At 42.8% G+C, this 24252-nt stretch overlaps 1 protein-coding gene across 1 annotated transcript in view; it reads right to left on the minus strand.

Annotated features, from left to right (window-relative positions):
• The window catches only part of LOC144768501 (fer-1-like protein 4), a 936890-nt gene that overhangs the window by 317859 nt on the left and 594779 nt on the right, over nucleotides 1-24252 (minus strand). The window contains exons 27-29 of the mRNA XM_078652210.1: nucleotides 17316-17429; nucleotides 12485-12646; nucleotides 4974-5142 (exon numbers count right to left, since the gene is read on the minus strand). Of these exons, the coding sequence (XP_078508336.1) occupies nucleotides 4974-5142; nucleotides 12485-12646; nucleotides 17316-17429 (445 nt within the window). The remainder of the gene's footprint in view (nucleotides 1-4973; nucleotides 5143-12484; nucleotides 12647-17315; nucleotides 17430-24252) is intronic.

Genomic DNA, 24252 nt, shown 5'->3' on the forward strand with positions numbered 1-24252 from the left:
GCCTGGTCCACTAAAATGGCCCTGGGACACCTTAGAACTCGGACGCTCGAATTTTTTTTCCTTTCCTCTACATGCAAAAAAGGTAAATGCCCGGTACGTTACCTGCCTCATCTGCCACGATGTACTCTCCAGAGGAACAGAAAAAATATATAGTTATGGTAATTGTGGCAAATTAATTTCATGTGGACAGATGAGTGTTACTCTAATAAATACAGCATATGAACATCATCATAGTCGATGGTTGGTGGAGACATTTTGACTATATCCTGGACCTGCCCGTCCTCGCCCAAAATGGCGCCGGAATAAATGGGACTCGTAACTCCTTGTTGTGTACTGGTTGCACAACCTTGATATCACGAGATACGTATGCAGTTTTGAAGCACATGGCGGGCGGGGATGAGAATTGATTGAATATTTCGACATCCCTATTGATATTAAGTTCTGATGTGTTATTGATTACTGTACTATTGAAAGTTCGAATTAACGTCACCCATGGTACTTGCCCGCAAATGTATATCTAGATAATTTTATTGTAACTGGCCCTGTCGTATTTTAATTATAAAATGTACGTCCACCGATTCCGCAACTGTTAGACACCTTAGTTTTTGCAACCTAATGGCCCGCCCGTTACGTTCCTCTACAGTGTAAATGTCTCCTCATCATATACGATTACAGTTTGCTCCGTGGCCGGCCCACGTGGTTATAGGCCCGTATTTGTATACTGACATTTTCACAATAAAGGTTTTTAAAAGAAAACATGGTAGTAGTATTTACATTGGTAAAGTTTTTAATAATAGTCACTGTTTTCGAATCAGTAAAAGGCAAGTGAAATAAAGCAGTCCAATTACATGAAGGGTAAAAGGTATAATACGCAGGAACGCAGTAAAGATAAATGGTCAGGGGCTGTTGTGTTTTCTACTCCTGCAACATAAAGTGATCGATAAGAATCTGATATTCAGGCGTATCGGCGACTAAGACAGCAGGCCGAGCCTCTTTTGCTCAACGGCTCCGTCATGGGACGAAGAAACGCCCTTTTTCTCGAAAAAGGAATATATTTTACTTGCAGGACAGTTGTAAATTTTCCGGGAAAGTACATTAGCTTGGAACATTATAACATATATGTTTAAGAAAAAATAATGTTCGAAAGTAATAAAAAGTGTAATTTTTAGGTCACATGACAAAGCCTTTCATCATTAGAATAAGAAAAGTAAAATGAACCAATGAAAAGTTTTATTAACAAGTCACATGACCTGTTATGCTTACGTTACGCGCTGCGCGCCGCGGATCGCTTCCGGGAAGCTGCGCTTCGCGCACCGGAGCACTTCCGGATGCGCTAACGCGGCGCGTCATATGACGCATTACGCGACAACGCAGGTCCAGAATATAGTCAAAATGTCTCCACCAACCAGCGGTCGGAACACAACCCCTTTCAGCAGGCTAAATAGTTCTGTTAAATGACAACAGAAGGGACAGGCAACAAGAACCATCAGTCAAAGAGGGGAGTGCAAGTTCTTCTCTACCGGGTCACGTTGGGGCGCTACCGGAACTGATCGAATTGGTAGTCTACAGTGTTTCTGGATGTTTCAGACTGAAGCTGGCGTCAGCATGAGGGCACCACCATCTCGTAGCTCCGTCGTGGCCATTCCACGAGCAATCATGGCAGCCGCTCCCCACCAGAAGCCTGCGGGAGTCGGGGGCCCCCAAGACGTATGTAGAATCTTCAAGGCTGAGGGGACGCTTTCGAGAATGGAGCCCAAGCCCTAGCAGACAAGCGTCCGAGTTCCAAGGTGTCGCAGGGCCATTTTAGTGGACCACGCCCAAATCTGAAGAGCCGGACGCCATTTTGAGAGTCCTGTGGCAGCCGCCTATCGCTGCACCGCAAGAGCGGGAGCAACTCAACTACATGGTGAGCGAGACGCTGTAGTCGCAAGAGCGGGCGGTAAACAGCTGAATAGCGGAAGAGGCACAGTGTAGCAAAAGCGGGCGGAATGGCAAGTGAAACGGTAAAGGGGCGCCCCACTACAGCATGTCTTTAGGTCAAACGGATTGTGGGACAAGGTCAAGAATGGAAGAGTCACCAAAAGGCAAAAAGTTCCGCTTGACCCCGGGAGCCGGCCACCTATGTCGGGGGCGATCTCAGGCCACACCAGGGCAACACGACTTGGGGAGGGGGCCGGAGCCAAGCACCCCCTCCGAGTCCGCGCCATCACACCGTCCCTCGGGGGCCTCCGTCAAGCGGTTCAGGGAGGCACCGCATCACATTGTTTTCAAATGCAGTCACGTCCTCAAACAGCCCCCACTTACATTGAGAATAGTGAAGCTGTAGCAGGTGCAAATAAGCTTCAGACAGTCTAACAAGCACTCCTCAAAACTTTGAACTATCAGAGTGCATGAGTTTCATGCTCGATCGATTGAGCTAGCCGGATCGGGCAACAAAAAGTATAAAATAGTTATGTAAATAGTTATTTAAGAAAATGTTTTACCCTGTTACTTTGCTGGTGTGTTGTATATATTTGTAATATTTGCATAGAGTTTATCGTTATTTTGGGCGGGGTGGGTGGCGGAGCCGAGCTGTCTTGCAGCCATCATGGTGTGGAGTTCAGTTCATCTCACTAGTTTCGTATTTCTCATGAGGGGTTGTTCCTAATGTTTCTATTTTAGCGAGGTCAAAAAGAGATCCCATTAGTGGCCTACTGATTTTGCTTGATCCCTTTTGGTTTTTTACACGATTTTTCACTATCTGCAAAGACTAAACAGATTATTGCGACTCTGTGCTTGTTTGTAAATAGAGAATGAACCAAAGAGAACCAATTCTAAAACAGTAAATGCTTGGATAACAATCAATCAAATGGAGAGGGAAGCAGGCACGACGGATTACAACGGGGGCAAAGGCCTGCGTTAACTACCCTTCACTATCTGCAAAGAGAGAGTACTCGTAATAGAAATGAGGGGGGGCAGCATTCAAAGCAGATCAGTGTGCATAAACACGAAAATGTTTTTACTTACCACGTACTTGACATTCGACAGCTTATGATATTTGCTATTAAAAAACATTGAAATTCACTGAAAAAACCATATGTTAGAGACCATATATAGTTAGGAATTAGCATTTACAAAACCTTGAAAATTCACTGAAAAAAACATGGGTTATAGACCATATATAGTTAGGAATTAGCATTTAAAAAACCTTATTTTACTCACACAAAACCATTGAAATTCCATATATAGTTAGTTGCACTAACTATATATCGCGCACCCACAATCCACTGCTGATGATGTCACATATTACATCATTCATGACATGGTCAGTGACATCACTGATGACATCACTGATGACATCTCAAATGACATCACTGATGACATCTCATTTGACATCATTCTTGTGCTAATACGATAAACCTCTTCAGACTCTAATATAACCTTAGATACACTCAGTGTATACAGACACTCACACACTGTCACTCATCCATGGAGTTACTCACACACCTAGTCAGTCATGCAAAGAAACAATCTCACCTCCATTTCCTCAACTATACAGTTATACACACCTTACTTATTCAAACATATACTAACACATATTTACTCTCTTATACAATCCCTGATACAAGTTCACAATGATCCATACAGCCACTCACACATTCAGTGGCTCTCATGCACAGTTATTTATATATGCCAACTCTCACATGTACTGTGTTTTACATATGTACTTACTATGACATGTAGCATTGAGATATCCATTCACTCATCAATACACTCATGCACACAGTCAACCGCCCATGTAGCTGTTTCCACATGCACTCTTTAACTCATACACCTAGTGAATCAACTGCTCACACATCTATGCACAGAGTCACACACCTCCCAGCCACCCCCACACAAACTCAATCTCCCATACAAATACTTGGGCAACCAATCAATAACACATATAGCCTCTCGTATAGCTAATGATCAACACATGCAGCAGTTTACATCACAACAGACATACTGATGCACACATTCAGACAGTTTAGTCACTAACCCATGCATTTAGTACGACACATTTATTCACTCACTCATACAGTCAGTCACGCACCTACTAAATCCTTCATCCAGACACTTATACATCCACTCATTCTTCAATATATCAAACATATTTAAACTTTACAGAAACACACAGTCACTGGATGATGTCATCAGTGATGTCATCAGTGATGTCATCAGTGATGTCATTTGAGATGTCATCAGTGATGTCATCAGTGATGTCACTGCCCATGTCATGAATGATGTAATATGTGACATCATCAGCAGTGGATTGCGGGTGCGCGATATATAGTTAGTGCAACTAACTATATATGGAATTTCAATGGTTTTGTGTGAGTAAAATAAGGTTTTTTAAATGCTAATTCCTAACTATATATGGTCTATAACCCATGTTTTTTTCAGTGAATTTTCAAGGTTTTGTAAATGCTAATTCCTAACTATATATGGTCTCTAACCTATGGTTTTTTCAGTGAATATATATATATATATATATATATATATATATATATATATAATATTTCAAGCAACTAATATCAACAATTGATTTCAGGATTAAATGGGTTCTAGGTGTAAGGGGACTGTTAGCATATATTAGCATATAAATATATAAAAAAAGAAGAAAAAAAATATATATATATAATATTTCAAGCAAATAAGATCAACAAGTATCATACAAGAGCTCAACTATTTTTAAAAAAAAATTTCGTTTAGTTTATTTGTTTAGCTTAGTTAATTAAAACCTTTGCTATAAAAAATCCATATTAGCACAATTATCACTTCAAGAAACAAAACTGGAGTAATACACTGTCATTTAAAAAAAAAAAAAGTCTGTACATTTAAAAACGGTCTTATTACTGCCGATGTTAAGTTTACTAATAAAGTCCAAAAATGAAAAGAGCTCAACTTGAGGATTTAATTTCATGATTGTTGACATAAATAGTCCCAAAACTTACATTTAGCTTCACTATCCGGCTCATCAGTCCCTTCATCCATCTCTTTCGGGGAGAATTTCATTAGATCTGGAACAACAGTGGTACCAACAAGGACTGTTCGTCCAAAAGCTCTCTTCTCCACCACAAAGATACTGAGGGGCGGATGTAAGTACACTTGTTCTGGGAGTTGCTGAAAACAGAAAAACATTTACATCATCAAAGAGCCGGAGCCTGAAGATCCTGGGAAGAAGGGTGAGGTAGTTAAGTGAGTGGGGTTCTGATTAGAAGGAAGCAGGAAGAGAAATATAAGATGGAGGAAGGGGTTGGAGAAGGAGAAGATGATACTGTAGGGTGGGGGGTATAAGGGACGGAAAAAAGTAAGTAGGAGTTGGATTTGGGAACTCTGCAGGACACAAGAAGCAGGAGAGTCCTTTACACATGGACTTGACTCCCCCAATCTGCTGCTGTCAACCCCTGTGAATACCACCCATTTGCACAGAGCCACTAGTGACCACAAAACTAACTCGAAGTATTGCATCAACAACATTAGCATGATAGAAAGATTAAACATTAAATACATAATGTCACTAACTTCAAAATGCAATAAGGCACAAAATGAAATATACTCGCCATGAAAGTTTGAAAACAATGCTGCTTTAATGCCGGCAAGAGAATCATGGCTGGCAATCCAGCTTATAAATTATTACCCAGGTCACTGGTTAGAAAGGCCATGAATAGAGGACCTCTGTGTAAACTAGCCCTGCCAGCAAGCCGGCGGTGATAGCTGGATGGCTGGGCATGGAGGACAATAATGTGTATCCCTTTTGAGACCAATGCAATAATGCATACAGTCATGGTTGAAAATAGGGGGGTTAGATTGATCTTCTCTGGAGTTAGAATTAACTTCCTACTTGCTCGCTCTAAACATCGATGAGCCATTCATCAGTTTTGCACAGTGACTAATACACCAATTGTTTTACACTGATGATATCCAAAGAGCCATGCTTACGGTTTAGTTAAGAACCTCTTGTCACCGGTTTAGAGCATGTTTTTCCCTGTGCCTTGGAAGTGAAAATTACCAAACACCCTGCCTTGCTGCACCTTTCCAATGACCACACCACATGAAAGGGGTTGTTTATTTGGCATCCTGATCCATTTAGTTTCATTGTCTGCCTTTGCTGCCCCAGAGGGCCAAGGAGAATGATTTGCAAGGACTTGTCTGAGTAGTCTAAGTGCCTAAAAGGATCTCCCGAAAGTAGCATTATAAGAGGACTCCATTTCACTTGAAGCACAAAGTCTGTGAGGGAATTGAGTGGTAGAAGTTATGCAGGTTTAAATGCCCATACATCCTTATACCTTCCGTGACTCGTTAAAGGATCCTTGGGAATTCATTCAACAGCCCATATCATCTTGGGTGTTGTAGTTGTTTCGCTTTATTTAACAAATTTAACGGAAATACCAGGGTTCAACGATTTATAAGAAGAAACCCCAGGGCTAGAGTATGAATGAGGTGTGGCTCGATGCTAAACAAAGTGTACAATGTGCAAAAAGGAAGAGGTGTGGGGCAGCGGCCAGGGCGGCTGACTCCGAGCGCAGGGCTCACAGTTCGATCCCAAGTGGCATATTAGCTCAGCACCATGTGACTCTAGGCAATAGCTCATTTAATCTCCCAGATGTGCCTTGGGACCCTTAGGTGTGAGTAGTTTGTGCTTTACAAATAACAGGTTTAGACTTTTAGATTTAATGACATTGCCACTGGTTCAAGTAGCGAGCCAGATCCTTTAAGCAGAAATATAAGGAAAAACTCCTTGCAAACCCCTGTTACTTCAATTGACTGACACAGGGGCTCTCATTGATTGCTTCAGGGATCGCTGGTAGCCCTGTAAGCCTTTCTGGACCTTACTAGAAATTGCATAGTACTAGGGCAAGGGTAAATTTGCATTCACTTTTACCATACCATGTAGTAAATCCACACCACTCACTAACCCATTTTTTCACTAAGATACACTTAACCAGTCAGTTATACAATCAGTTTCACACAAACAAAATCATCCATTTAGACACTTACCCACTTATTCTCCTATCGACCTCGACATATATTAAACATACTTAAATTTCACAAAAACACACATTCACTGGATGTCATTTGAGATGTCATCAGTGATGTCATGAGTGATGTCACTGACCATGTCATGAGTGCTGTAATATGTGACATCATCAGCAGTGCATTGCGGGGGCGCGAGTGGAATTTCTATGGTTTTGTACGAGTAAAATATCCAGCTAACTATAACGTCCCTGAAACCTATGTTTTTTTCAGTGAATTTCTAAGGTATTTTTAAACGATAATTTCTAACTTTAACGTGCCAGAAACCTATGGTTTATTCACTGAATTTCAAAGGTTTTTCAAATGCTAGTTTCTAACTATGCCTACAAAGGTAGGACATGTGAAGAAATAAGAAAAAAGCACAGAAAGAAGCAAAAGAAATGCAGACAGAAGCAACAGACGTCCACAAAGATGAAGAAAAGTGCAGGAAGAAGCAAGACATGTGCAGAAAGAACCAATAGAGGAGCAGAAAGAGGCATTGTTGCAAAATCATCCTGTGCCCACAATTTTTTCAGACGGGTACTGGTGGTAACTGACTCTGACTAACCAGCCTAGAGCCAGTGCTATAGTAAAAGACACTTAGAATGCAGTGAAAACACCTACATACACTAGGGAGCACTATGCGTTGGGTTCCCCCTATGGTTAACATGACCCCCTCTGTAAGGCCCTAGTACATAATAGGGCAGGGGGATTAAAACTACCTCTTAAAACGCGCTACGGGGCGTGTTTGCACAATGGTGAATAGGGGGCCTGAGGTGACATGTGTGCAAACACGCCCTGTGGCGCGTTTTAAGTTGGGAGATTAAGTCCCTTTGAATCCTGATGATCCCTGGGGTCCAACTAGCCAACCAGGTACCTCCAGTAAGCGCCACAGAGCTGCGTTGCAGAGAGGTGTTAAAAGGGGCATGGCCTGGCCCACTTCTCTCCAATGCAGCACAGTGGCGCTTACTGGAGGTACGTGGTGGGCTAGTTGGACCCCAGGGACCCTCAGGATTGAAGGGGATTTAATTCCCCATCTTAAAACGTGCCACAGGGCGTGTTTGGCAACGTCACCTCAGATCCCGCCCCCTTCCTTCACCACTGTGCAAACGCGCCCGTGGCGCGTTTTATGTTGGGGGATAAAGTCCCCTTGAATCCTGAGGGTCCCTGGGGTCCAACTAGCCCACCAGGTACCTCCAGTAAGCGCCACAGAGGTGCATTGCAGAAAGGTTTAAAAAGGGGCGTGGCCTGGACCACCTCCCTGCAACGCAGTCCTGTGGCGCTTGCTGGAGGTACCTGGTGGGCTAGATGGCCCCCAGGGACCCCCAGTATTGAAGGGGAAGTAATTCCCCAACTTAGAAATGCGCCACAGGTTGCGTTTGCAGAGTGTTGCTGGAGAGGGCGGGGCCTCCGGCACGATCGCGTGTCATTTTTTTATTTTTTAAGAAGGGGACTGTGTGGCCCTTCCTTTTCTATTTTATGGGCCCTGGGGACCCCATCCCCAGGGCCTGACCCCTATTTTTAATTTTTTTTAAATGGAAGGGGGCCCCCGGGGCATGGCCAGTGTTTTTTTTAATTAATATTATTTGGAGGGGGCCACGTGGCACCACTCCCTGGCGCCTTCTGGCCCCATTGACCCCATCCCCCGGGGCCTGGCCACTTCGTTGAGGACCGTGGGGGGGTCCCCAATTTCCCCACGGTCCCGCCGGCTCCCCGCGCTTGCGGGAGCCGGCATTGCTTTTCCACACGGGGAGCTGCATCTTAGTGGAAAGCAATCTGCTTTGGTGTTTGGAAGAGAGAGCAGGTTTCTCTGCTCTCTCTTCCAAAAACCAAACCAGAGTTTGCTATGACAGGTCGGGAGCAGCACGGCTCCCGCCCTGCCATAGCCAACTTCAGTGTCCCGGGAGTGGGCACCCCGGGACACTGCAGGAGCCGCCCTGTGTGGTGGTGGTCCCCAGGGCCATCACTGGCTTCAGGAGGGGGGCCGCGCGGCCCCCCTCCCAATATTGACAAAGCCCCAGGGAGGTGGCGGTCCCAGGGGCGTGTGGAGGGATGATCCCCCCCACACAGGTGTTTTTTTTTTTTTTTTTAAAAGCCCCAGGAGGTGGCGGTCCCCCGGGCAGCGGGGGCCGTGTGCCCTGGCTAATTAACAAATAAAAGCCCCGGGGGTGGTGGTTCCCGGGGCTTGTGGGGGCTTCCAAGGCCCCTCCACAGATTTAAAAACAAACCCCTGGGGGTGGTGGTCCCCGGGGCTGCGGGGGCCATGTGCCCCCAGCAAATATTGTTGCAAAGCCCCAGGGGGGTGGCGGTCCCCGGGGCAGTGTGGGGGGGATTGGGGCCCCCACACATTTTTTTACTGCCTCCTGGACTTGGCCCACCCAGGGGATTCAATTAAACAAAGCATGGGAGCCCGCGCTTCGTTTTTAAAAAAGATTCTAGGCCGGAGTCTTGCACCCAGCGCAAATTCGGCCGATTTAAAAAAAAAATGCTTTTTTGGGCCCTGGGGACCCTTGTGGGACTCCCTGAGCAGGCCTAGGCGGTCAAGGTGTTTCTACCCTGCCCCCTTTTCTTGTTTTGCGCCTTTGTTTTTCTGTTTTCTTGTGCCTCGGTTCTATTGAGGCACAAGATAGCTGCCAACACTTCCTCGTTTGAAGTGTTGACAGCCAATTAGAATGCAGCTCATGATCGGGAGGGTGCTCGGATCCTCGGCACCTCTAAATATCGAAACTTTTATTTTTTGATTTTCTCAGCAACTACTGAACAGATTTACAACATTTAAGAAAAAGAGTTCCTTCTGAAAAAAGGGCTACCTTTATGCCAAATTTGGTGTAATTCCGTTCAGCAGTTCGAGCTGTAGCCATGCCTAAATTTGCTATGGGAAATGCATTTTTCAACCTCTTTTTTAAAAATTTCTTAGGAACTACTAAATGGATTTACACCATGGAAATTACCATGGAGAAAACACATTTTGGGACCCCCTTTTTTCTCGGCCACCGCTTGCCGAATCACCCCAAAACTTTTCAGCAGTGTAAAAAGGGAAAAATAAAATGATAATTACACAATGTTATTATCATTTTATTTTTCCTTGCTGAGGCAGTTTCGAGTGGCAGGCTGCTCTGCTCACAGAGGAGGGGGAGGAGTTGTGGGCACTCTGTAAGTGTGCATGACGGTTTAGCCAGCCATCTTGGGCCGACCAAACAGTCATGCACACTTAGCATTTTCTCCACCAGGCTGTATTGCCCAGCCTGGGTGGAGAACATGCACTGGCTCCCATTCCCTGCCTGAGCGCCGAACCACGGTGCTTAGACCGATCATGACGCTGCTGACAGCAGCATCGTCATTGGCTTTGGGGTGCCTGTGTGCTTCCTGTTTCCTTTACAGCAGATTCATCAGGAAGAGATGTGAAGAGACGACGGAGGAAAGACACGGTGAAGAGGTAAGTGTATATTGTTTTCTTCACACCCCCTCGCCGTGCCACCCCAATCCATGCCAGCCACCACTGCTAATGGGGAGGTTCAGCCTGATAGGAATCTATTCATCAGAATTGCTTTGACCTCCTTCTGGAACCTAACCACTGATGGGTCCATGTGTATCTCAGGTGGAAGGGAGTTCCATATTCTGGGGCTGAAGTGAAGACGGTGCAAGAGTATGTCCTTTTTCTCTTGAATCTTAGTGTTTCTAGTCTCAAGGATTTGTTGCCAGAAATGGTGACAATGGTCACTAAGTATTTCGGGGTACCTAGGTATAGTGCTTGCCGAGTTAAGCAGGCTATGTTGAGAGTGATTCTACCTTTGATGGGACGCGATTGAACAGATATGATAGAACATGTTATGTAATCAAAGTGTCATGCTCCAGTTTTTAGAGTCGCTGCTGTACTGAGGATTGCCCTAAAGGGGCTAGATGTGTTTTCGGTATTCTCTTTAAGGTAATGATCGCATAGTCTGGTCAAGTTACTACCAGGGCTTGCACCTCACTCTTGAGATCTGGGGACAAGATGAATGGTTTAATCTTCTTGAGCAGACGGAGTTAATAAAAAGTCCTGTGCACCGATGACCTCATATGTTCTTGCATATACAGGTTTTATTCTAAAGTTATTCACAAGGGTTTTTTGGATTAGAAGATCATGGGAGGGCAATTGGGGCATCCAAGTTTCTGAGTCATTCTGTTATGAGTGAGGAACTGTGTGGGGGGAGAAGAGGAGTAATTCAGTCTTCATTGAGTTAAGTTGGAGGTGGTGTTGGTTAAACTAATTTAGTATTTTTCAGAGAGTGTTGTGAACAGGTGACTGAAGAGGTTATTTTTAAGTACAGATGGTTGTCATTTGCTTGCATGTGGTATGCAAGACTGGATCGATGGAGGATCCTCGTAAGAGTTTACATGTAGTGGTTGAAGATTGTGGGAGAGAGGGTTGGGAGACTCCTAGCCTGATCAATGATGGTTTGGATCTGGAGTCTTCCAGTTTGAATATTTGTGAACGGTTATTCCGATAGGAGGAGAACCAGTTTAGTACATTTCCTGTGACTCCAATCCGGTGCTCACGCCTTTCTAAGAGAGTGACATGGTTGACTATGTCAAACACAGAAGACAGGTTGAGGAGAGTATTTCTTCTTAAGGTGACGACCATGACTAGACTCCTAGCTAAGTTGTAATAAAGGATTTCTAGGCATAACTCTACATTGTTAGAGTCTATTTGGACTGAGGCATATATGATTTGGAAATAAGTTTGATTTAGTGTTTTGAGTTGTCTGAGCTGTTTTTATCTACATTAGGGATGTGTTACAAATGGGAGAGATTTGATGAATAGTCGGAGCCTGGTCAGATAATATGTGGAGTGGAATTTGTCCGAGCAGCATTGGAAACATTCTTGAATAGGTAAAGTATAGTAGTTTTATTGTTTAGTTAATTAAAACAATAACAATTCTAGCATAAAATAGACAGAATACAGCAGGTTTTTAATAAAACGAGACATGATTATCATCACAGTAAGCATTAATTCATTATGCGGACTTAGTCTGAGCAGTACACATTATTTATGAAGGCATAATACCTGAGGCTAGCTGAGGTTAGAAAACACAGGCTTAATTCTTATTAGAAGACAAATACATATTTTCTCTAAAGTTAGTGTTCAATGTACAAAAAATGTGAAGGTTATTTCAGTGTGCAAATGAGCAACGTATACACTGTCCTGGTTTGCGGGGAGTATAAAGTGCATTGTGCTGCCTAGAACTGTCACGTAAGTTCCTTTCTTGCATAACAACCATGATAAGTCCCTCATCTAGGAGTATAGTCAGTGTACAAAGTAAGCAGGGTAAAAACACATCTTGACTTTCAGCCTTTGACAAAGCCCCTAGTCTCTTCATAGGTCATTCGTATTCTATCTAAAGGACAGTATGAGGGGGGATAGTCCACTGTGAAAAAAACAGACACACCAAATTCCAACTCTACTTACCACATTCACAAACTTGACCAGCTCTGTAAAGTTGGGATTTTCTTTGTAATTTGTGATGACTTCAGACTCAACTTTTTCCCCAGCACATTCAATTATGACTTGAGGTTGATCCACTTCAAAGAGGTTTATTCGCTTCAGATCTCGAAGACCCCAAAATAAAACCTAAACAGAAGAACATTCTTTGTTAAACACTGACCTCCTTAGAATATTTTGAGAGTAACAGATGGACTTTTTCTACTCATTCTCTTGCTCTGACCCTAGGTGGGTGATACCTATGGTTCATTAGGCAAGAGCCCCATTGGTGCAGGAAATGAGATGGATCCAGCTAGATCCCAGGTCTAACAGCTAATAATAAGCAGGATCCAGGCTGGCCTCATTGAAATATGCTCAATTTGTCCCTGTATAATTTGTTTTCAGTTCTGAGCAGCAACCTGAAGGGGCTTTGTTAATTCCGCTTCAAGCGGGGCCCAAAACAAAGGCCTAATTTAAAGTGCCATCATCCCTACTTTTGTTCGAGTATCATCTTAGCTCGCAGCTATCTGGAGCCTAACACCTACATACAAATGCAATGGATGGAAACAAAGGCCCATAGAGGAATATTTACAAGCCCCTATTGAAGCCACAACATCACTTTTCTCGATGTTGTGGTGGTGATAGAGGCTTCGCCTTATTTACAAGGCAGTGTTAAGCCACTTAATCTTAAGGCACCCTTTCACGCTATACTTTGTGGGAAAGGTCCGGGCAATGGGTGTTGTGGTGGGCATTTTCCCGCAACACCCATTGATTTTGAAGCTGTCCTATATTTACAAGAGTGGGTTAAATATGGAGCAGTGCCGAAATTAAGACCAGGGAAAACCTGGACTTACCCTGGAGCAATGAGGAGAAATATTTAATTTCTCCACTTTTTTTGCTGTTTCCTGGTGTGCTGCGTTGTGCAAAACACCATTGATTGTTCATGTGAAGAAAGGTGTCCCTTTCTGCACATAAACAATCATTTAAAAAAATTATGTTTTGCAATATCTATGTGTGCTGCATTAAGCAGCACACATAGAAGTTTCATAACGCCATTTCAGATTGTTTATGTGCAGGAAGGGACAACCTTCCTGTACATGAACAATCATTGCCCTCAATGCAGGCACCCTTGCACTATGGTACAAGGTTGCATGTGTTGGCATTAGGCAGCTAAATTAGTGCCAGTGCAGAGGGAAACGAAATGCTACACCGTATTTTTGTAAATACGGTGCAGCCCTGTGTTTCAGAAGTGGCAGCGTGCAGCTTTAAGCCAAAGGGGCTAACGCTTTGCTCCGCCACTTCCTTGTACATATGCCCCATAGTTTGTTGTCACTTCACAAGTACTTCAGAGGAACTATGGTTTGGAGGAAGGTTTTTGAATTTGTTTGACCCCAATATGTTAGAGATGTGCATGCACTTTAAACATGTCAGGTATATCTGACTGTTTATATAAATACACTAATAAACATTTAAATGGCACTTGCTATTTTGTTTTTTTATTTCATTCGTTTATAGCACTTCTCATCCCAATGTAAGTTATCAGAGTGCTTTACATCACACATACATTATACAGAGACAATAATCCATTCAAGAGTGTAAAGCAATGTACACAAAATGCTTCTTAAAACAATGAGGATTACAAGGTGTAGGAATCACATATTGTACTTAGCATAGGCATTATATGCTAAGAGTACATGGTCAGGAGAAACACAAAGTCAGGATTTTTAACATAATGCAGTGGTGGAGGTTGTCTGTATTAATACGATTTTATTACTTCCCCAAGGACCACTTTTCAGCAACCTTAGAATAATGACCGATTGATAAAAAAGAAGGTTCTAATCCCATGCCTTGCAGTTAGAATAAAAGCTCCTTGGTGCCACTTTATAGCTCACTTTGCTTTATTAGAAAATTGCAACTTAAGAACTGCAGTTGACAACATTATCTTTGTGTCTGTGTTAAAAACAGTACCCACATACTTATCTACATACAATACAAATCTGTTATCTGCATTTTATGCAACGTGCTTTGCAACAAGCACATTAACCCTCTATGCCACTTTAAGCCAAAACTGTCACTAAACAAAACAAGTGCACTAGCCATCAGAGTTGTCTTGCCGTTATTATCCCCTGAAAATTGCTGGCTGCACAAAGATCTCTGCAGCAGATGACTTAACTTAGCCTGCAAGGTATTTTACAAACTGCAGCCTCTTTGCGACCAATTATGTTACCCAGAACACATTTACTGTCATGCTTGCCCTAATTGTCAATGTCATTGCTGCAGAGTAAAAAAAAAAAAGTGTAAGTTGACCATCAGACTCTGCTTTTCATGATTCGCTCCTTGTGACCCCCTCCCCCTTTTCTGCTGCCACAACTTGACCCACAATTTAAGGATTATAGTTATTTGGGCATGCGTCGGAAAAAGAAGTCCAAAAGATTACCAAATGTATTTTCATAGAAATTCTTTTATTTCATTTTCAGAATTGAAAGTTCTTTTACAATCCAACCAACGTGTTTCGTTCTCTTTCTGAGAACTTCATCAGGGCTTGAAAATCTCGAAAAACGTCGTTGCGTACGCTGCGTACACTGAAATCCATACAGCGAATATGATTGTTCTTAAGAGAATTCGGTCGATTCCAAATACAATTTCCAAGTGTGGAAAATCTTGTACGTGGGTGCTCTGGAATAATATATCACCATCAATACAGTCGATGGTTCCTCGTGATTGTAGAACTTATATAAATTCAGTTATTTCAAAAAACGAGTCAAGGATAATAAGCCTTCTTATGGGATGTCAGTCCAATGTAGTCCAATTCGAAAAGTGTAGCAACCCTCGTAGTTAAAGTGGAATCGACACTCTAGGTAAAGGGTATGTCCTTGTTCAGGTCCATGCCTAATAAAAGGAGTTTTTACCCATCGGCTATAGTATGCCTTACACATGCTGTTCGTCTAAATTCTTGGGGGGAAAAAAAATGTCCCCGCGAATTTAGACGAACAGCACGAGGAACCATCGACTATATTGATGGTGATATATTATTCCAGAGCACCCACGTGCAAGATTTTCCACACTTGGAAATTGTATTTGGAATCAACTGAATTCTCTTAAGAACAATCATATTCGCTGTATGGATTTCAGTGTACGCAGCGTACGCAACGATGTTTTTCGAGATTTTCAAGCCCTGATTAAGTTCTCAGAAAGAGAACGAAACACGTTGGTTGGATTGTAAAAGAACTTTCAATTCTGAAAATGAAATAAAAGAATTTCTATGAAAATACATTTGGTGATCTTTTGGACTTCTTTTTCCGACGCACGCCCAAATAACTATAATTTGGAGGATCTGGCGCACAGTGGCAACAATAGACGGTTGATGCCAGGGCTGATTGCGAGGGACATTTGATTTCAGAACTGGCACGAGGTGCAGAACTGTATAGTCAACCGTCTTTTTCTTCCTTTTGCATGTCCACAATTTAAGGATTCCTAAGTAATGTTTCTCAATTTCAGTACTGGTCTATTTCTATGAAAGGCCTGCATTGACTCCTCGAGCTCCGCGGAGGGCAGAAAACTCAGCGAACAGAGCATTGTTCACTGCCCAGGCCTATGCAAAGAAGCCCACCTTGGGGAGAGGGGCGGAGGCTTTATCACGGTTATTACCCCCCCTTTCTTAGCATAAACTAGCAGTAACACTGTCAAAATTTATAAAGGGCATACACAAGCTCTGCATTTACACTAGGAACTTTCATTCTGCACTCTGCAGCTCGAACTGTGCATAGTTCATAAGATGTAGTTCATGAAATTAAAAAAATTCCTCTAATCAAGTCTCCAAAAACATTATTTGTTGGAAAATTCTCACGGAAACGGTCGATTTGCTGCTTTGTTATTTAAAAAGTATTTTTTATGTTTTTTCTCCAGTATTGAGTTTAAAAAAAAAGTTTCATGATGACGTTTGCAAATGTTTTCAAACTCATTTGTGAATTTTACAGAAGCAAAGGCACACAACTTCCCCCAGCGTATGTCATAGGCATGAGAAATAAAAAGGCACAACGACTTTAAAGATGGCTCTATTGCCAAAGTATGATGAGTTTTAAGAAGCTCAACAAATGAACCATTGTGCTGTTCTTTGCACGTGCGACAGTCAGTATTTCAGAAGGGAAAAGCATGCCATCTGTTGCTGAATGGATAGCTGCACCTGTATTGGGGTACGTGTTCAGTCTCCATTCTGCCCCCTTTACACAATGCCATATTTTAAAGGACACCAAAGTTAGGCTTGAGTTTCTAGGCAAACCTTGTCAGGTGCTAGACAACATACTCTATCTACTCTGCTTAGTAACAGTAAAGTTTATGCAGAGGCCCCAGACCTACACTGTACACGTACAGCCAGTCTCGCCTATACCAAGCACTGAGGGAATTATAACTGAGAATCAATGGAGGGAAAGAAGGGCAAAGAGAACTGGTGGGAAATGTACAGATGGTTTCTACTGGAACCAGTTGCGACACATGAATGTTTGTAAACTGTAATATAGGTGAGACATTCAATACTATACAGAACGGTGTCACTGTTCGTAAGCAGTGGCAATTAGCTAGAGTAAAGCTACCAATTTTCAGGGGACCAGCATCCTCACTAGCCTAACTATAGCATTTTAGAATAGCTGTGGTAGATAAAAAAAATGTGACGATGCTCCAGGACTTCTCTCGCAGCCAGTAAGTGTTCAGACTCCACCTTGAAAAAGCTCTCCTCTTCCCAGTGCTTAATTTCAATGCGCCTTCCTGTGCTAGCGCCCTCCTTACATCAACAAGACCTCGCCCTCCTTCCAGTCCCACGTACCTCAATTCTGAACTCCTTCAGCACGGGCCGGATTCCTTCAGGAATTATAAACCGATCCTCATGATTTGGCATAATGTCTGGCTCCTTGGGTACAACATCTTCAGGTACAGATGGCTAAAGTAAACACAAAAAACAATGCAGTGTTCAACAATTTTACATTGTGATAGAGTCGTGTAATGGTACTTACATATGATCCAAAAAACACCACATAACTCAAAGTACAGTTGCAAAGATAGCCTCAAATACGCTGAAGGCACCCTTTCATAGCTCTCAAGGCACTCTAATACACAGTTATTTGAATTCACTGGGCATTTTAAAGGCCGGAACTGCAGTTACAGTGCAGCTTCCTCAAACACCCCCCAACCAATTGAGATGCTATGAGGGGACAGTAGGAACAAGATTCCCGCAAACTGTGATGTAACTGGAAAATTGCCAGCACCTAGAAGTTCTTGTCAAAAACCAGAGAGATATTCTGACCCAGAGGTGCAACTAGACCCGAACTTCGGGGGGGCAGGGGGGGGGGGGTATGGGGTAGGGAGCAGGGGTGCTAAGACTTCCAGCCAGGGCCGTCTTGAGCACTGGTGGCGGGCATTACAACAGTCTTTTTTGGCACCCTTTCTCCCATGACCTCCTTTTCCATGAATTCCCACACTAACACTCACCAACAGGGCACCTCATCTCTCCATATCCTCGCTCTGATGTACATTTCCTTTTTATGTTTCGTCTGAACAGGGTTTGTGCTGTGTTTGTGAAATCTATTGTATTTAATATATCTTAAAAGGGGACTTACATCCTACCTTCACTTCTGATGTCCGTGTCCCTGCCAATTTTCTTTCTGAAGGTTTTATTGTAAGTAGACTGTTCTCCCTTCCGCACCTCTCTTATCAGTTTCCCGTGGCCTAAGTACTTATTCCCAACCGCGTTGGTGCTTCGAGCTACTTTTTTTTGTTAACGTTGCATACAGTTTACTTTCACGGGCAGCGTGTTACAGCATGTTTTGTGTGCTTTTGTTTACATATTTCTTATTGCAATGCTCAATTATTTGCTTTATTCTTGTATGTTTTGTTTCACAAGATTGGTAAATGCATTAGGTTCTACCTCATTCCTATTTGCGTTTTACGCTGATACCAGACTTTCTGTATGTGCTTTCCCCTTTGAAATATGCACTTTGCCCTATTATCACCTATCTCCAATATAGGCCCCACATAACTAGGTTAGCCTTGGAGGCCTTCACGTTCTAGTGCCTTGATTTCCATACCTTTTTATGTGCATGCTACCTTCACATCGGTTGAATGCTCTCTCATCCAGTTCCTGAATGGTGCACCACGCTAAGCTTTATTGTCAGCCACTAAATACGTGGTCCATTGGGCACTTCATTAGGAATGGCCACTAGCCCTCTGATATGTTTCTTGTAGGGAATACCTTTGTTCACTCCTGTCACACATAGGGCGCAGAAATTGCTTGGGGCACAAAATGCAGTACCAACATTAATAATTGTATGCTGTACCTTTGGCTTACTTGGGTAGGTGCATCATTTTTTGTGATTGTCTTGTATAGCGCCATATTGGCCTCATTAATTGATTCTATTTCTCTCTCCTGTGATTGTTTCAATGGAGAAGTAGTAGCTTCGGGATGTGAAAACGATTCGAAAATTAGTTTGAACATCCGGTTGTTCGCATAAACAGTTAAGACTTATTCCCCATTTATTTCTCTTCCCTTTTAGATTTATTAATTATACCAATTTCAGCGGTTCCGACAAAATCCTACGAATTAAGACCCTGAATATATGGCCAATCTTTTACTTTAAGGTAATTGGTTAACCAACTTTGAATCTCAGTTTAGTATGGTTAGATATATACTCTCTATCCTGATCAACTAGTTAATATAGAATTCAACTCTTGTGTTTTACAGTTTTTATGACACACAGTGAAATGACCATTTTTTAACACTTGTGATCTCTAAATCGAAGTTCATCAAAAGAAACACTTCAGTTCGCTTTACAGGTAACGCATCATGAGCTATATTACCTGTACACTTATATATAGAACTTTTATTTATAGAATTAGGAATATGACATCGGTAGGCTCTATGAAGGCATACATTTACAAATACCTAGAGCAAGATGGGCAGTATAAAATACATAGATAACATCTTAGCCTTCTTTGCGTCTACATGGCATCATTGTGTTTATTGGACTCACTAAAAGGCCTTTTTTGTACTAGACCTCAATATTGCCACATCCTTATGCTTTTGTTATCTTCATACATATGTTTTCCCAGGTCCTTGTTTGACCATCTTTTCATGTGAAACTACCAAACCGAAGGTTGTTTTTATGATATTCTGTACGTTTTTTCTAATTTATGCATATATCAATGTATTAGAAATTGTCCTCCTGACTAGGTGACCAGTCACCTCCTAGTTATGGATAGACCTTGCCTTTTGAATCATGAGTATTGTACAATTTCTGCCCGCAACATGTGTATCGTATCACGAGTTAGACACAAAGTATAAATGTTAGACCCTCTTATGTTAGGTTGGCGGCAAACTGTTATAGTTCGTGATATGAGTATGTAATAAATTATGTATGGTGATATATTATTTGATGATTTATAAGTAGTAACTATAGATACAAGTCAAGAAATATAATGTTTTTATTGTTTGTTATATTTATTTGCAGATCGTTAATTGTGTCTCCTGAAGAAGGCGTTTTCGCCGAAACGCGCGTCGAGTATTTCTTCTTCATTTGTTTATAGGCACCTTGTAGAAATGTATTGTGATGTCTTTTTAATTAATTGTTACAATGTATTGTATGTCATTTTGTATTGTTTATATATAAATTTTATTATGTCTATTAAAAATATGTTGGATTTTTACGTATGATTATGTTATCTTTGCACTCCAGGTCCTAGCTATAATTGGGTATCATTACTTGTTGTCTATCACTAAGACTGCCTAGGATTTTTGCACACACCCGAAGTAGTAGCTTCGGACATGGTACGATGTAGCGACGTTCTACATCGTGCATAGTGCACGGCATGAAGTTCGCCCTGATAATTTGGGTAGGTGCAACATTTTTGTGTCTACACTTTTTTTGCAGTTTTAAATAGCGCAAACATGACCCAAAGGTATTGGAGCGCTTTACATGAACACCAGTTATATTGCAAAAGGAAACAATCATTTTTGGTAGGCATGGGGAGATTAAGTGATTTGCCCAGAATCACAGGATGTTGGGACGATGCCAAGATTGAACCTGGTACCCCAGCTCCAAAGTCGGCAGCTATCTCAATTCCCCTGATAGACACAAATTCCCTCCCTTCCTTTGTCTATATTATAGAGCCTACGTGCCCTTTACAGCACTGATGGTTAGCATTTTGCCCTAATACTTCGGACGGGAGCAGCAAATCATATGCCTTTTTATAAAGCTCCTTATTGATTTCTTCATTTTGGTTGTTTACACTGTTTCTGAATGTCCCCGGCCCTTGATCCTGGACATCGTCCTTTGTTCATTCATTGACAGCGAGCGGTTGCTATATGTAGTCATAGTCATTTCAAGTGGTTTTCTCTTCCAAACTTGGTATATTAATCCCCAGCATTCTCGTTATGTGACAGTATCGCATCGTGGGTCTTGCATTAGGTTAAGTGGCCAGCAAGCATTAGGTTGCACGCACAATATGATAACCTTGGTGGCATGCTATATCGCACTATGGGCCAGATGTAGGTAAATCCTTTTTACCGATTCTATAATACCGAATTTTACCGATTCGGTATTTTAGAATCGGTAAATTAGATGTAGGTAATAATTCGGTATTTTTTACCGAATCGGTAAGATTCAGTAATTACCGAATTGGTATTTACCGATTCGGTAATCGCCATTCATTCCTATGGGCCTGGAGGCCCATAGGAATGAATGTCAATTACCGAATCGGTAAATACCGGTTCAGTAAAATTGGGAACTTGTCAAGGGTGGCAGGGTGTCACTTTGACACCCTGTTGCACCCCTGATTAGTGCTTGTGTGCAATGTGGCACTCATACATGCCCTAAGGGCATGTATGTCTGTCACATGGCACAGGTGTAAATGCACATATTTGCATTTACATAGGAATTCGTTATTTACCACCAACTAATAGTTGGTGGTAAATAACGAATCCTTAAAGCCCTGAAGTACTGTTAACAGTGCTTCCTACATTTCATTTACCGATTCGGTAAATTACCGATTCGGTAATTTACCGAATCGGGAAATTTACCGAATCGGTAGTTTTTTGAAGCCCTACATCTCAATATCCAAATACCAGTCGGTAACAGCCGAAATTCGGTACCGTCCGGTATTTGCATACCTACATCTGGCCCTTAATGTTTGAAGAATTACAGTGGTAATCACCGTTTTTTTTCACAATTGTTAGTTCATTGATACCTCACATTTCTGCATGCTTCTCACATTTGGAGACTAACCTTATTACAGACCGGTCTACCCAAGTTGTGCGTTTGTCTTTTCCACTCATTATATGGAATTTGAGCATGTCCTTGTCAGGAGTGAATCATGGCTGTTCACTGGAATGAGAACCTCAAGCGTATTATCGGAGCTAATTCTTCCTTCCACCTTCTTTTTCCTTCTCCCTCACCTCGTTTTTCTCTTAAATATTATTATATAACTGTAGTCAAAATGATGCTCAGCCACACTTATAACAATGACTGTTTCTAAACTCCTTTGATTGGAGTGAGCCGACACCAACAGCCGTCAACCCCACTCAGAAAGTTGTCTCAGCTCTATTGATGGGCACTTTTGAAGACCACTTCTGAGCTCCACATTCAACTTTTGCCCCAAATTGGTGTGTGCAGCACTGCCTAACATGAACCAGGAAAGCTACTGTGATGGTCTATTTAATTTAATCATGCTGCATTTTTCTCACATTTCTTTTTCCCATTGCACTCTTTTCTTGTACCTTTCTACACCCTTTCTTTGTTTTTTTGTGATTATTGATTGGTTTGTTTCTGTTTGCGGACACTCGTTCTGAACCTTCGAGCGGCTGCTCAGGTGTACTACCCTTGGTCTAGTCTGTCCTGATCTTAAGCACCTGAACTACTGAGAGGCCTTTCTTTTCTTTAGTTTATTGCACCCTTGACTGGCTCCACTCCATAATCACGGTTTGTTGTGAACAGCAAAGTGTCATTATCCCAGGAATACATATAACCATTCCTACCAATGGGTCAGAAGAAGGGCCTGACCATACTCCCCCTCCATTTCTTCTTCCCCTTCAGCCTCCTGGCCTACTAACCACCCTACCTCACCTGCAGTCCCCCCTCCCATAACCCTCACAACCCCCAGCAGAGCTGTTCTCCATATACGCATGATCTATGAATAAGAATCACCTGAACTGACTCGACCAGCCTTCAATACTGAAACCAGGCTCGGCGATGATCCATTACCCATACTTCACAAGGATTTTACACCCACACAGGGAATCCTCACCCCGAGAAGACCCAACAACTATACAAACAGCACCTACTTAACGAGGCCAAGACCACCTGGCTAGCCACACAACACTGCATCTATCAATGGGGAGAGAAATCCAGTCACATGTTGCACACGCTGTGTCAGGCGGCAAGCAATGTCTCACCTGTTCCGGCGGAGCGGGACTCACAGGGAAACTTCATATCCAGGGCAATGGAAGTTGCCCAAAGCTTTGCTGATTATTACAGCAAGTTATCTACCCCAAAAGATCATATTGGTTTGGAGCTGGTCCAAGACTTTCTTAAGGACATCCCACTGTGTGTTCGTCCAGCTAAGGCATGTCAAAATTGGAGGAGAAGCGTACGGTGGAGGAACTGGCGTTGGCCCTGGCAGAAATGCATACTGGAAGGGATCCGAGACCAAACAGCTTCCCGAGCGAGTTCCTGAAGCTTTTCATGCCACAGCTTGGCAATCTGTTACTAGAAGCCATAAAGGAAGCATCAGACGCCGCCATGCTCCCTCAGGACAGGCGACTTGTGGAGATGGTAGTATACTTGAAGTTGGGTAGACCGCCAGATTTACACTTATCTTACCATTAGTTTTCCCTCCTTAATTTCAAAATTAAGTTGCTGGCTAAAACCTTGGCTAATAGATTATTGAAATACATGCCTGATCTGGTACACCAGGACCAAGCGGGCTTAATGCCCCAGCGGTCTACACACCATAACATTATGTACATCTACAATGCCCTGGCAATGGTCGACATTCTGAGACTCCCAGCAGTAGTCCTCTTAGCGGATATGTAAATGTAAATGTAGTATACTTGTAAAGCGCACAGCTGCCCCAGCAACGGGGCGTCCCGGCGCTGTATAACTCTGGGGAACCCGTCCTGGCTTTCCCTGTGGGATGGTCCCTTGCTGGGAGTCCCCAAGGTGGAGCCAGGCATCCCCGGAATTGGTGGGGCCGTTGTGGAGATTAGGCAAGCTAATGCCCAGAGTTGCCGAGTGGAACCCCTGATTAGAGTAAGCACCGAAGCGAGAATTATCGAGTCCGCTGACCAAGGTCCACGACCCTGCCGCGTCGGGAATTGAACCCTGGTCCCAGGCTGACTTCTGCTCTCAGGCCTGCCGCCTCTAACCAGTGAGCCACACTACTCCATATCTATGGACATATCATTCGACTCTGAAAGCTGGCAGTACTTATTCGCTCTACTGCAGAGCATCAACTTTGCCCCACGCTTTATGGGGCTTACAATCTCAATATCGTAATTGATGGTTTCATATATCTAGGGGTATTTATCGCCACCAATCCAGCTCTGACCTGGGGCCATAATAATGCTTCATTATTACCACACATACGCAAGGAAATCAATGTTTGGTCCCCCTTACCTCTCTCTCTCTCTCTCTCTGCTGGGCCGCTCCATGATCTATAAATTGGTGTCCATGCCGCGATTGCTCTATCCATTACAGAATTACCCATTCCACATC

This window comes from Lissotriton helveticus, chromosome 7 (assembly GCF_964261635.1).
Source record: "Lissotriton helveticus chromosome 7, aLisHel1.1, whole genome shotgun sequence".
Lineage (NCBI taxonomy): Eukaryota > Metazoa > Chordata > Amphibia > Caudata > Salamandridae > Lissotriton > Lissotriton helveticus.